At 38.0% G+C, this 15,105-nt stretch overlaps 1 protein-coding gene across 8 annotated transcripts in view; it reads right to left on the bottom strand.

Moving 5' to 3' along the window:
• Positions 1 to 15,105, bottom strand: part of UTRN (utrophin) — a 453,043-nt gene that overhangs the window by 129,116 nt on the left and 308,822 nt on the right. For all 8 annotated transcript variants that reach the window (XM_045842802.1, XM_045842803.1, XM_045842804.1 and 5 more), the window contains one exon: positions 7,265 to 7,421. In XM_045842802.1, the coding sequence (XP_045698758.1) occupies positions 7,265 to 7,421 (157 nt within the window). The remainder of the gene's footprint in view (positions 1 to 7,264; positions 7,422 to 15,105) is intronic.

The following is a 15,105-nucleotide window of genomic DNA, read 5'->3' as shown; positions in this document are numbered from 1 at the left end:
TGAGGTGGGGGTTCCAGTTGTACCTGCCAGGTTTAGGCGACAAGGGGACTGACTACACACGCCTAAGTGGGATGAGCTGCCGCTTCTGTTTCCTAACAGACTGTGTGGGGCTGTGCATTCGATATTTGATAAGAAGGAAGTCAACATAGGTAGCAAAGTAGGAGGGGAACTTGGAAATTAATTTTAAGCAATTTTAGCAAAAGGCCAATTTCCCACCTTAGCTAGCCTCATAGAACAGCTAGACCTTGAAATTACAGGTTTGCAGCACAGGGCGGGCGGCAGGGGGCGAGGAGGGGGGGGCGGTGTGGGTGGAATCTCATATTGCTTTACCAGGGGAAACACTCACACAAAAACATACACACACACTAAATTTTATGGTGGGGTGTTGATGCTTTAAAGATGATGTTCAAATTTGTTATTTTAAGAAGTTTGCTGATGTATCTTGGCAACTCAGTTTAAGAGCCTAATGTTCTGACTCATATATTGAGATTTGAATATAAGAATTATATCTGGATTAAGCAAAGGACAGAGTAGCCCTGAGGGAATGGACAAACCTACAGGAAATTTTACCTTAATCATACATTTTGGATTGTTCTAGATGATTTCTTTCTCTAAAGTCAAACACTCATTCTGTTGGAGAAATGGTGTTAGGTCTCTGATAACTGTCCCCACATAACTTAATATTTACATTGTTATGAAAATGAAGTGAAAGTTGAATAGCAAAACCTGCATCAGCAATTTTATCCAGTCATGAAGTATTTGGCTACAGTAAATCTATAACATTACAAATGAACGCTACATACTTTGCAAGTGATTGCTGATTAATAATCTTACACTCCAAAAGTAAAGGTGCACATAAGTGACCTCACTCCCTATAAAGCTTTATTAAAATGATACTAAAAATTGAAGTCACTATATGGCAGATTTCAACCACTCATTTATTCAAAAATAGTCATTAAAATTATATATTTTAAAGTAGTAGTTTATTTTGAACATTTGAGGGAATTAAATATGTACCTACATGAGAAAAATGATTGTGTTATTTATAAACTGGTATTTATAAATATTGGAAGGTGACCCCTGTCTAAGTTAACAGGTTAATACTAGGTAGCCATGGGAAGCTACTCCTGCTAGGCTGTACTAGATGGTAAATAACAGTAATTAATATGCTTTTATTTAATTAAGATAACTTGTACAGGCTAGACAGTTTTAAACAAAACAAAAATGAGCCCAACTATCATGACCAATTCTCAGCCATTACGGGAGGAAGTGCCAGTCACTGCTTACTGAGCATGTACTGTGTGCCAGGCCCCATGCCAGACACTCTAGTGTCGGGCCTTTCGACTTACTATTAGTATTTAATGGGCCTGCCTATGTGCACATGCCATTAAATTTTAAACAAAGTATTTATTACAGTTGTTAAAAACCTATAATGTTCTGAGTCACTAATTAAAACAACCCAGAAAATATAGGCATTTAATGTTTCATAATAATATCAGTTCTTAAGATACTTGCATTACGGGAAGAAATGAGTCACTCGTTTCAATGTGTAAGAGCCTGGGAGCAGGCACGCCGCTAGCGGGCTTTCTGCTCACTCGTCACTCCAGACCCAGGATGGCTACAGGGTTCGGCGGCATCAACCCTACTGACTACTTGGCTTTTCTGCTTTGTTTCTGGTCTAGAGAATGGACGTCCTCTCTTGGAGCCCAATTTTTCCACAGCTGGTTTTCTGATTTTTTAAAATATTTTATTTATAATTGCTAGATGTTTGAGCAGGTGAGATGCTGTAAAGCATGCCTTACAGTATCATCCTAAACAGAAGTCTTGGAGCCATCACCTAAACAGTTAAACGGCTAATGTTCCTTCTGGATGCAGCCACAAGCACAGAGCATTTAGGCACAGGAATTACTACAATATGTCACTGAAGTGCATAGGCTGTGCCCTATCGCCCTTGGTATATTTCAGCATCAAATTCAACATATAAGCATTCAGTGAAGAGTGCTGGTGGGTGGATGGGTGGACAGATGAATGGATAGCTGGCTGGATGGGTGAGCGGTGAAGTAATTGGCACTGCCATTATCAAAGAACAGTTATGAAAAAGTGTCATCAAATCACTGATGCACATATAAAGGACTAGACTGTAGAAATATACGTGGGAATCAGAAGGGTTGAGAATATGTGTTCTCATAAACCAATCCCTATGTACCCAGTGTGACTGCCCACATTAATATGAGACACCAGAGTCTCGTACCACCGTCGTCTGGGGTGGGGAAACAAGCCTGGACCCAGGAGGAAGTCATGCAAATTCAAATGTAAGATAATGTGTATTAATTGTGTTCCTTACTTATGGTAACATTCAAATATTGCCTTTAAAGGTAATTAGATTAATGGTTCAACATTTATAATTTGTTTGTTTGCCTCTGATAAGCTAACCAAAGGCACTGCATGCCTTATGGGCTTGGCATAAGCTGTTTTATTAAGAACAAGAAATAAATCATCTCTCAGTCTGGGCTCTTACATAATATCTTATCCTACATAAATTCTCAAATACATTGTTGTTTCAATGACTTTATCCCATTTCCTGAGTAGTCTAAGTTATCATTTAAGCTTCCAATGGGCTAAAATAATCAATGTCAAGTTATGATACCAAAATTTATAGTGCCCAAACATAATAAACCCATGATAAAATATAAGGTGTAAACATGGAACCACTAATTTTTTTTAAATACTAGAAAATATGAGCCCTAGTTTAAAAACTCCAACAGCTAATGCTTATGCGTATCCGCTACATGCACTGTGCTAAGTGGTGGCCAGAACAGGACTGAAGAGATTGGACAATATGCCCCCAAAGCCCGGATCATAGAGCTAGTGAGTAGAACAGGTGGGAATTGAAACTGGGTCCATCTAAGGTCATGTGCTAAGTTCAATAACTTTGTATAGAAAGGTCCAACATATGGTACCTCTGAATAGAGGATAATACACCACTATCCACATGAGAAAAGCCCCCAAAATGTTGGCCAACTTTAGTATATAAACTGCTGAGGTTAGTCTGATGTCTACTTGTAATTATTTTATTCAAATTTTTCACATAATTCTTTCATAGAGAGTTTACATCCCTGGAAACAACTTTTGAGTCTCTTAATGGTTCTCCAGCTTGTAGTAACCCACATCCACCCAAGGTGTTTTCTACTCTACATATAATGCTGTCCCTGGAAATTTTAATGTGAAACTTCAGTGCTTATTCATGCAACATCAGCACAGGTAGTTTTTAGGTGCTTCTGGTGGAAGTGTATTTTTCTTGTCCACAAGTAAAAGGACGTACTACTTTTTAAATTGATCTTTCAAGACTTGTATACAATGACATCTGAGACTTGTATTTACGTCATTATATTTCCTGGAATAATCAACAAATCAGTGTTAAATGTCTTTGTCCCATTAAAAAAATTCATCTCATAATCTCTAGATGTTCTAAGTTACCATTGCACGATTGTCAAATTAATTTGACTTCCTTAAATCGAACTGTGTGGTTCAGAATAAAGTAATTCAGACAGCTGCCTGTTAAAATGGATGAACCCTTTGCCCTTCTACTTAAAACCAATAGCTCCACTTGTACACTGGGTCCACCCGCCCCTTTTCCTGGTCAGTGCCCGCCCTCCTGCGTCACGGACTTTTTCCACTTTGCAGGATCATCCCTGTCAGCACGGAAGCACGTTCAATCAGCCCCCGGCTTTATAAACCACCATGGCAGTCCTCCCTTGCCCGTGGTTTCACATCCCACGGGTGAGGTGACCTGCGGTCAACTGCAGCTTGAAAATATGAAATGGGAAATTTCGGAAATAAACAATTCATAAGTTTTCAATCACATGGCATTCTGTGTGATGAGATCTCGTACAGTCCCACTCTGCTCTTCTCGGGATGTGAATCATCACTTTGTCTGGCGTTTTTATGCAGTACATGCAACGTGCTTGCTAGCCACATAGTGACCATCTCAGTGACGAGGTCGACAGGCATGGCAGCACAGGGTCCGTGCTCGAGCACTCGCATTCTACTTAATAAGGGCCCCAAAGCACAAGAGGAGCGCTGCTGGCAACTCTAATATGCCAAAGAGGAGCTGAAAGTGCTTTTACAAGTATATAAAGAAAAGGTGAAAGGTCTCAACTTAATAAGGCCTTTTATTATCTCACATCATCAAAAAAGAAAAAAGAAGAAATGGTTGAAAACAGTATAGTAGGAAATTTTGAGAGAGACAGAGGCCATATTCACATAACTTTTGTTATGGTATATTGTCATAATTGTTCTATTTTATTACTAGTTATCGTTCATCTCTTCCTGTGCCTAATTTATAAATTACATTTAATTACAAGTATGTATGCATAGGAAAAACCATAGTGCATGCCGGGTTTGGTACTATTCATGGTCTCGAGTACCCAAGGGGGGTCTTGGAACGCATCCCCCACAGGTAAGGTACACCGTTCTCCACCTCCCACAGTCCCGCCAGCTCCTGCCTCACTTCTGTTATCTTGGTTGTAGAAATCCTTGAAAGAGTTCTCTATATTTCCACTCATGTTCTTTCTTGAATGTACTCCGATTACGCTTCCAGCTTTACCACAGCACTGAAATGACTCTCTCTTTAGATGGTCGATTTTCTGACCTTGTCTTATTCAGCCTCTCAGCAATATTTGATTCCCGTGATCACACCCTCCTTCGTGAAGTTCTTTCCTGGGGCGCCTGCACTCTGTCTCTCTTAGTCCTCCTACCACGCTGGCTCTGCCTTCTCCGTCTCATCCCCGCAACCTCTAAAGCCAAGCCAGGGGGGCCAGGGCTCCTGTGTGGGAATTCCTGCCTTCCTAAGTGACTTTACCCAATTCCACCACTAATATATACTCTAATCATTTTAATCCAGTCCTGGCCTTTCCCCCAACTTTAGACCTATATCTTCAATCACCCAATAAGCAATTTAAACTTCAAAATGTCAAACAAACAAAACACACTCTTGAACTTCCTCTTCAGGTAGCTCACCCAGCACTTTTCCCAGTTCTCTGAATGGCATTCTTTCAAAATATATTCAGGAACCAGTTACTTCTGTTTCCACTGCCACACCCTTATCCAAGTCACTCGCACCCCTACCCCCACCTGCATTACTGAATACATTCCTGAACTCCTCTATATTCTATTTGACATTTAACTAGTAATCATTACACAATGTAAACAGATCACAGCACTAAAAGTATGGAAACCCCCTTGGCTTCCCATCTTACTGAGAGTAAAAGCCACAGTCCTTACAAAGACTTTCAAGGACGCATGTGATCTGAACACTCTTCCCCCTCCCTCACCCGACTTCATCTCCTACCCCACTCTCCGTCTGAACACTTCAACCATACACGTATCTAATGCTATTCCTCAGACATGCCCAGCACATCACAGCCTTATGGCCTGGGTCTTCCTCTCTCCTTTTCCTGAAGATGTCTTCCTCCACAGAGTAGCACTGCTTATCGCCCCACCTACTGCAGGTCTCTATTCAAAAATTGCCCATTTATGACACTTCCCTGAACTTCCCCACATAAAATTGCATCTCTGAGGCTCTCTCTTTGACCTTGATTTTTTCATGTCACTTATTACCATGGGACATACTATATACTCATCACTTGTCCACTGTCTGTCTTTCACTACTCAGAATCAGACAAGAACTTTGTGTGCTGCTGATTCACCACTGCCTAATAGTGTATAGTGCATATTAGACACTCAGTGAATCCTTACTGAATGAATAAGTCAACATTATCATCAACAGCATTATTGGTGTTATTGTTATTAACTAAATGCCTGCGCCTAAGGAGATGCAGGAGAACATTGTACACAGTGCTCTAAGAGGGACTGAAATGGCACAGAGCAGGGTGCGTGGCCTTGCCTGGGGTCGGGGTGGGTGGAAAATAGCCAGGACTTACTAGAAACCCTGATACGCACTTTCCTTGCTCAGGCCAGACTAGGACAGTCATTTCATACTTTGGGGTTCGGGCTTTAATGAAAGTTAGTAGCACATGGTCCCAAGTAGCCTTTATGCCTTTACAGAGCACTTCCCTTAGAAAGCCTCGCGTTATTCTACCTCATCGCCCATGTCCGAATCCACAAAAATGGTGTATGAACAACAAACAGAAGGGAAAGTTGAAAAAAAGGTAAGGAGAAATGTTGTTTTCTTAAATAAATCATTAAAATATTATCATTGTCATTAATTCAGTATATCACATCAGTGTTATCTTCTTTTTCCTCGTGTTTCCGCTGTATCTCTATCGAACTCAGTTTTTAAGTAGAAAGAGAATGTTCACCCAACTGGTAACTTGAATAACCTCATCACAAGGATTCGCAATAAAATAAATTTCAAGGTCTTATCATTTTGCATTAAAGCAGTGTATTGCATAGATGACCAGTTCCTTTGAAAGATGCACAAGTTAGTGCTTGTCATTTTTTCAAATGGGAACAGCATTCTAATGTCACATTAAAATGTACAGATTTAGAACATGCAATGCTTGTGGAGAGAAAAAATATATAATAAAACAAGCTGATATGTAATATTTGAGAAAATTAGTGTGGCAGAATATTAAATAAATAGAAAGTTAATAAGGCAAATAAATTAAATAATACAGGGATCTAAGAATTAATCTGTCAGTTGATAAAATTTCAGCATATCTGCTTATCAGAGCAGAAGTAGAAATTTGCATGGAGACAGAAATTTGAGCAGAATAAAAAGGTAACTCAAAAAAGGTCCAAGTTCAGAAAAATTTTATGTTTTATAAAATGATCTTAAATACTATTGCCATTTGCTGTAAGACTTAAGTTCATTCTATTTTCTTGCACCGCAAGTCCTTACTTTTTCAGTTTCATCTATTATAAATAAGATAGTTTGTAATTCTTTACGGCTCTGTGACTTTGAAATTTAAGATTAACTTGCAGTGAAAAAGTTTTCCCAATATATTAATATCTTAAAATCTAATGGAAAATTAGATAAATCTCATAATTATGCTTTAAATATCTGAAATGTGTTTTTAAAAGTAGTTAAATAAGAAGAAAAAACTTAATCTGAAACGAATGGAAGCAACAGATACAAAATAAGTGATTCAAGGTGTAAAAGTCGGGGGGTGGGGGTGGGAAGTAGGTCAGGACCTGTGCTAATTCATTCAGCTTATATTTACCTAGAATTTTATTTTAAGTATTTACTTCGCCGAAATCAAATTTAATTTGAGAAGTTGCCCACCATATGAGGTCAACTTACTTTACAATGGTCATACTGGAGCTGTAAGGCGGGAACGTCCCCTCCGATAGGCATTTGTTTCCGGAGCTCCTCATCCTTCATGTTCAGCCATTTGACCAGCTCTTCCAAGGACATCAGCAACCGGTTCCACTTCTCAGCGCTGGCTTCCAGGTGGGCCCTGTGGAGAGGCAACGCTGACCACGTTTAGATGTCTGAACTGCATCCGAAAAATTATATGCATTTCTTTAGCCTAATAATCTTGTACGACTAAGTAATGTTTACATCCAAGAAGGAGGCTCACTCTTTTTAAAAAACGAAATAACAATAACAATAATAAAATTATAATTATTTCAATACTATTGACTATACTCTGTAAGCAAGTTATTCTGTGAAAAAAGTTATTTGAATTCAGAGAACATGTTGGTACTATCTATCAATATTTTGAATGCACACTTCACCACAAAAGCATAAACATGAGGCTTTTAAGAAGAATGGCCATGACACAATGTAAAATTGAAAAAGTTTCAGTAGTTTATGTGTACTATCTATCTATCCACACTCAGAACAATTTTTTTTCTCATTTCATCTATATACATGAAGAGAGGGATAGAGAAGAAAGAAATTATATGTATGTACAATATCTAGAAAGAAATATACCAGCTGTGGTTACTACTGAGAACATAGTAAATATTTATTTTTTATATAATTTTATACTAATTGAGTATTTACAACAGGCCTATATTATTTTTCTTTCCAAAAAAAGCTAATTATATTTTTAGAAAAGGAAATTACTAATGCCCCTATTTTTCTTGAACCCAAATAAATGACTGAAAACAGAACATCACCAACGTTTTCGTAAAAAGTTGGAAAATATAAGGCATTCCTTAGACAGAATACCATTTGACTAAGGCTGACTGACGTCCAGTGACAAATGTCCACTGTGAATGAAAACAATTGAGCAGAAATCATTGATCACAGTACTTCACAGCCTGATTTAAAGGTAAATCTTCATTTCACAGCAAAAGACATTTAGACACTTAGATTATGGACTTCACAATCAGAAAAGCATGTTTAGGAAATATCTTTTTATGTGACGAAGGCATCAAACATCCAAGCCCTTTGAGAATATTAATGTAACCGAAGCACAGATTTGCTCGTTGTTCTGCTAAGGATCTTGGAGAAAACCCACTTATCCAGTGTAAGCCCACACCACACGGGCTGGATATGAAACGACAGACCCATCAGAAATGACTGCAGAGGCTCAAGAAATCAGCATTTACTCAATCCTGCCTCACCCCAGTGGGCAGACTGTGCATGGGGACTTAAGCGCTAAACCGCACAAAATGGAATTACATTGACCTTACAGATCAAAAGGGGCAAGGCAGATGGAAACAGACGTAAGCCTTGTTACACAACAGTGTCCGAAGACTAAAGACTCTGATGAGAAAAGATTTGGGGCAACTCGAGGTACAAGAAATCTCCGTTAGTCAGGTTTCATGTCCTCTCAGACAACAATTCTCACCTTGACACTGGTATTAGGATTCCCACTCCCACAAAGCTGCTCTTTTACTAAGAGGTAACAGGCACAGCCACTGCTGAGCCTCAGATCTACCAATTCCTTCCTCGTGGACACCTGGTCTACTTGGGGCTCTGTCACAAAGCCGAGAGCTCCGCTCCAGATCATTCAAACACGCATTTCCCCTCTGACCACGTTAGGAGGTGCTCCCAGAAACAGATCAACAGTATCTTAAGTCTTCGTTAAAAAGTTCATAATGTTCTCAGAAGAACTATAAATTGCTAATCTCTAGTTCATCTCCATTTCATAGAGTAATGACCGTAGTCTATGAGCCAATATTCTTGGCTAAAAGAAAAAAAAATGGAGTCCTGCATATCTCTGAAACAGCAGGAACCAGCATTTAGTCACATACCAAAGACCAACTGTCCTGCACTCTATTTCTAGTGCCACTGTCAGCTGGCTCATATAAAACAAACTAAAACAATAAAAAACAATTTTAAGTATACAAAGAAGTTTAAGGTATTTTATAATTCTTTGGGAACTGGATGGTCAAAATTCTTTTTTTATTCTCTTGCACTTATGATTTTTGCTAATCATCCTACAGGTGCTATAATTAACTCACTTTACAAAATTTTTTTGAGTTGCCTCTTTTTTATAATTAGGTCTTTTTAAAAATTATTTTTCAATTACAGTTGACATACATTATTATATTGGCCTCAGATGTAAACCATAGTGATTAGACATTTGTATACCTCACAAAGTGATTGCTCCAATAGGTCTAATACACATCTGACCCGTACACAGTTTATGCTGTATAAAATTGTTCTTTAATGAGATTCCAATTCTATTGAAACACCAGCTTTTCTGTGTCCATTTTGATTAATTTTAGGACAAATATGTAATTACCTATTCCTGATAAATGATTTTACTTGTCACAGAGCAGAACTAAATAATTTTAATTGCATTAACTGAAAATTCTTCCTGACAGTTAAAAATGATTTTGCCGTATATTTGACTAGCCTGATAAAATTTCTTTCCAGTACTTTTAAGTGTAGTTTTTTAAAAAGACCACTAGAAATCAGAGTAGAAATCAGAGGTCCTTAGTAAATCAAGAAGTGCTGGAGTGTCTCTGTGTGCAAAAACACTTGTGCACATCCTGACCTCTTAGTTTAGATTATTTGGTCCTGCATCTTCAGTGTCTGTAGCTTACTTCTTTAATCAATAACAAGCCAGACATTACTTTGATTTCTAGTTACACACTCACTGTATTGAGCACACAAATGTCTTTTTCAATGCAATTCACACTCTTTTGACTGAATGGAAATAATGAAATTGATCATTGGAATAGATAGCACTCAGCACCTGAGGAACTATTTATAAAGATGAAGGTAATACTTTTATAAAGAAGATACTGAAACAACTTTGAAATTTAAAAAAAAGATAACGTTAGTATATGTACTTCTCTGCATCTTTTCATTTTCTAGAGTAAAAAGCAACTTGATCTGGCAGAATCTTTGCCTGGAAAATCTGTTTTGGTTATTCTCCAATAGACTATAACTACGTGTTTAGTGGATTACTACCATATGCCCAAATACATGCATGCTTCCGTAGTAGCCTTCAGTGTTCTAGTTTCAATTTAATTCTTTCATCTTTCAAGATGAAAGCTTTTTCATTTTGGGCCACGGGTTGAATGCTTTGCAAGAAGAAACCTTAAATCTGTGTGTGGTGTTAATTGTACTTTCTCAATTTGACTCTAAATATTTTAAAGCTTAACACCTCCCCAAGACTTTAGAACCAGTCATCAATCATGTTTTCAGAATTTCACTTAAAACATTTCTGTATTTGACACATATTCAAGGGCACTTACATTTTGGATAATTGACTCATTGTCCAAACTCTCACCTGCTTCAGTTTATTCTTTGGGCTCTTGACATGGGCTAAATAATAGGTACTTTTACTGAATGTATTGTCAACCTAGGATAATGTCTACTATATAATATGCTTTATAAAAATTCCCTCTTTTTAGACTGAATCATTTATTTTACAACTGTTTAAACATTTTAAATGATAAATTATTTATAAAATATGCAAAAGTTGTTAAAAGGTAAAGATTCATAAAAATAATAATTATTTAAATATAGTAGAAAAATATCCTGCCATTTACTTTATTTTTTTAAATGTTTTGTTTTCTAAATAGTTGAAATTCAACATTATATTAGTTTCAGATGTATAGCAGAGTGGTTAGACATTTATATAACTTATGATGTGACACCCCAAAAAGACACTATGACACTATATGACACTGTATGACAATATACATAGTTACTACAATGTTACTGATTACATTCCCTATGCTGTGCTGTACTTTACATCTGAATCTGAGAGAGAGAGGAAGGAAAGAAAGGGAGGGAGGGAAGGAAGGGAGTAAGGAAGGAAGAAAAGAAAGGGAAAAAGGAGGAAGGAAGAAAGGAAATGAGTGAACTATGGAAGAAACTATTTATTAATATTTATTGTAAATTACCAGATGTCTCTACCTTTCAATGTTTCTTCAAACAAGTTTTTAGCACTTCTCCTATTACGCAGATGTGAAAAATAGAGGAAACTTTGTGAGTGAGTAGGGAGTATTTCTTAAGATAAAACACCACTGCTGTTGTTTTTCACTTATTCAGTGCAAACAAACATTTTGGGAGCAACCACTCTGATATCAGACATAGCAAGTTAGGTCAAGTTAGGTGAAAAACAAGTAAACCAAGGTACTCTGACTAGGAACTCTAACGACAACTCTGTGGCTCAGAGAAACGTGCTCAGAAGCCATGGTGAGAATTTAGAATCTGAACTGAAGTCCAAGCTCTTTCCACTATACCACTTCCATCATGGAGAGCAGACAGAAACCACTCAGATATATTTGCAGACATTAGAAAAACAAGTCTACCAAAGAGTATAATGACCTGAAGTAACAGGAACAAAGACATACTATCCCCTATGATGTAAGGACTGCACAGAATTAAGCGTCCAATTTGGCTTTCTCACTACAAATCAAATTTATTTTTAGTTTATGGTAACACCCATAGATTATAAATTAACTTATAACAAAAGAAAATACCTTGGTTAGTACAAGAATAACCAATAACACTAAAGGGGGACTTTTCCTGCTACCAGAAAGAGAATTACGACCCACTAGAAGAAAAAAAGTGAGGTCCTCTGAATTCAGTCTGTGCTGAAAGAACGCTGGAGCTGGGCTTCCAATATGGTAGCCACCAGCAATACGTGGCTATTTCTATTTAAATTTAATTAAAATAGATACAATTTGAAGTTCAGTTTATCAGTTGCATTAGCTGCATTTCAAGTGCTCAGCATGCCACATAAGGCTGGTGGCTACCATGTGAACTATGCTACCACACAGAACCACAGCCATCATCGCAGGAAGGTGTACGGCAAAGCGCTGAACCTGGGGCAGGGGTGGGGGTGTGCGGGGAAAGAGAGAAGAGCAGCGGAATCTTCTTCTGTTTGATTTGGGGAAAAGAAATTTTAGTAGTTTTACAACATGGTGAGCAAAAATCAATCACCTGAGGTTAAAAGTGGAATCGGTGACATTGTAAAATCTGGTAACACTAGCTATAATGATGATGTGAAATGTTAATCTTCTCTAACGGCTTTTTAAAAGGTGCCCTGAATTTTTAAGAGGCTCATAAAAGAATGGGAAGACAGAATTTTGTCTTTGAACTCTGTTTTCATTAGATTTGACAATTTCACTGGCCTATGAAACCATATGTTAATAAGAACCTATATTAAAACACAACTAAGCTGATAAGTAGATATTTAATTAACATAATCCTAAATTAAATTAATATAAAATTTAAGCCATGTCATTCCCATCACTGAATTTATTAGTGTATTTCCAATTCACATTGGTCTAGAGAGGAAAAAATAATCCTCAAGTCCCCAAGAGCCTATCTTGCAGCCGAAGTTTCAAATCATTAGCTATCTTCTCTTCTGCTGTTCTAAATGTAATACACAATTGTACGTATTGTTTTTTGATCACAAAGGAATGTGTGGCACCTTGGATTTTAGTATTTAAGAAGTTTAATCATAGTATCCAAAAAGACTGCAATATAATATTTAAGACACTAACTAATGTATTGAGCTGAATGTTACCACAAGCGCTGGTGACCACACCATGGTCACCGGAGGTGAAGCCTGTGGAGCACTTAGCGTCAGTCCGGCACTTAAACGTTCGACAAACATGAACATTTATTCTGTTATTCTGACCTTGGGCAGATACTCTCTTTCTAAAAAGGATGATGGATTAGAGCAGATGCCCCCTGCTATGACGATATTAACTTTATCACAATTAAAACACAATCTGAAATTTAGAATACACAGAAGGGGCATTCATTCATCAGATGGGGTCACTCTCAGAAAAGTGAAGCAAGGCCCCCTGCAGAGAGGGAGTTTGGGGAGCAGTTCAGGAGGTAAAGAGGACCCAAAATCTTTTAGAAATAGGCCTGGTGGTGAATATGATGGAAAATCATTCAGATTCACAATACCAATTCTAAGTGAAAGGGATCAAACTGTAGTTGTAAATAAATGTTATCATTTTTCACTTTCTAGTGCAACAATACGTAGCCCACAGTTAAGAACAGGGAAAAGAGAGGACATCTGGTTGTCAGAGTGTCAGACATTTAAAAACTAGACAGGAAATTCAAGGGGGAGAAGATATTCAAGGTCCTGACATCACTGAAATGGCTTTTGATGGGATCCAAGCTGAGTAAAAGGGGTTGATGATTCTGAAAGAGGAAGGGTTTAAGCAACTAAAGATTAGGAGAAAGATGGGCAGGCTCTGGAAGAAGGAAAAATAAAAAGAAAGCTAACAATTCACCAATTGAAAAGATTGGAAAATGTAAGTTTAAAAAAACTAGCTGTAATACTTTAGATGAATTATATACACAGGACAAAACTATAAAGTTAGATAACAGTATAGAGATGGTCCTGGTATGTAATAAGCAATGGAAGAAGGCATCTTCTTCATAAAATCCATCACTTTAATGTGAAGAGAGTTGGTTTACTGATGATGTTGTGAACAGCTGGGATTTGATACAACAGAGGGCTCTTCTCTAGCTAACATGGCAAGTCAGAGGCATTCAGGTGCACATAGCCAGACGCAATGTAGTACAATTAAATGTGGTCTGGAGAACAATCTTCCCAGGTTCCCTTGGTCTCCTGGGGAGCAATCATCTCAAGAATGCCGAGATGACATGACACGTTAACTGGATCTCAGGTATGGCCATGTCTACGGGACTTAGAACAGGGATAAAGACTTTTATAAAGTTAAAAAAGAAACCTGCAAGGAAAAATATAAAAAGTCATCAATATGGATATCGACACCAAGATGATAAATGCAGAAAAGATGGAGAGTGAAAGAAAAGTCAGATGCTCAAATCAATGAGCAAAGTAGAAGTGTTTTCTGCAGATCAGGAAGAAATAGGAATTAGATGGTGAGAAGGCAGAATAATGGGTGTATTCACTTCTTTTGTGTAAGATTTTATTTATGTATTTTTAGAGAGAAAGGAAGGGAGGGAGAAAGAAGAAGAGAAACAACTATATGAGATAGAGAGAGAAACTTCGATCTGTTGGTGCCCCAAATGGGGACGGAACCTACAACCCAGGCACGTGTCCTGACCAGGAATTGAACCAGTGATCTTTCACTCTATGGGATGACCCCCCATCAACTGAGCTACTCTGGTCAGAGCTAGATGTATTCACTCCTAAGGGGAAGCTGTTGACAGAGAGAGAAGCCATGTCCTAGAAATAGCTAAGAGGCTGCTACTTTCTCTGTTATCAGCTGTGTGGCAGGGCTCCTGTTCAGCCAATGTGCCTGCGGGTGCTACATTGCAAGCTTATGGCTGGTATTCTGATTGTTTGGTATCCATAGCTGTTGTTAAATATGCAGGATATTCCCAATGACTGCCAGGTGAGAAAAATTGGCAAATTACACTTAAATTTAATTAAGTTTAAGTAAAGCAGACAATTAAGAGGAAAGCCAGCTTTCAATTATAAAGAAAAGTGGTGGAAGACCCTACAGAAATGTTAAAGACACAGATGTTGTTCTCAAGAGAAGCCAGTGTTAAGGGTAGACTGTGCTTTAAAGGAATGAGAGGAAAGAACAGAGAAGCAGAAATTCACAGTGTGCTCCACAGGCGTCACTGTCGGTAAGGAAGGAAGGGGCCAGGTGGCTGGGAGATAGGCTGTCTCTGTAAGTTTGCTGTTGAGAACACTTCCCGCGTTGGGGAGGGATTTTCTCACCAAGCACACTCCTGGCCTCTTCTCTGCCCCTTTCCTCCCCCAG

The sequence above is a fragment of the Phyllostomus hastatus genome, unplaced genomic scaffold, assembly GCF_019186645.2.
Source record: "Phyllostomus hastatus isolate PE091 unplaced genomic scaffold, TTU_PhHast_1.1 phas_contig_40, whole genome shotgun sequence".
NCBI classification, from domain to species: Eukaryota; Metazoa; Chordata; class Mammalia; order Chiroptera; family Phyllostomidae; genus Phyllostomus; species Phyllostomus hastatus.
This window is presented reverse-complemented; position numbering and strand designations above follow the sequence as displayed.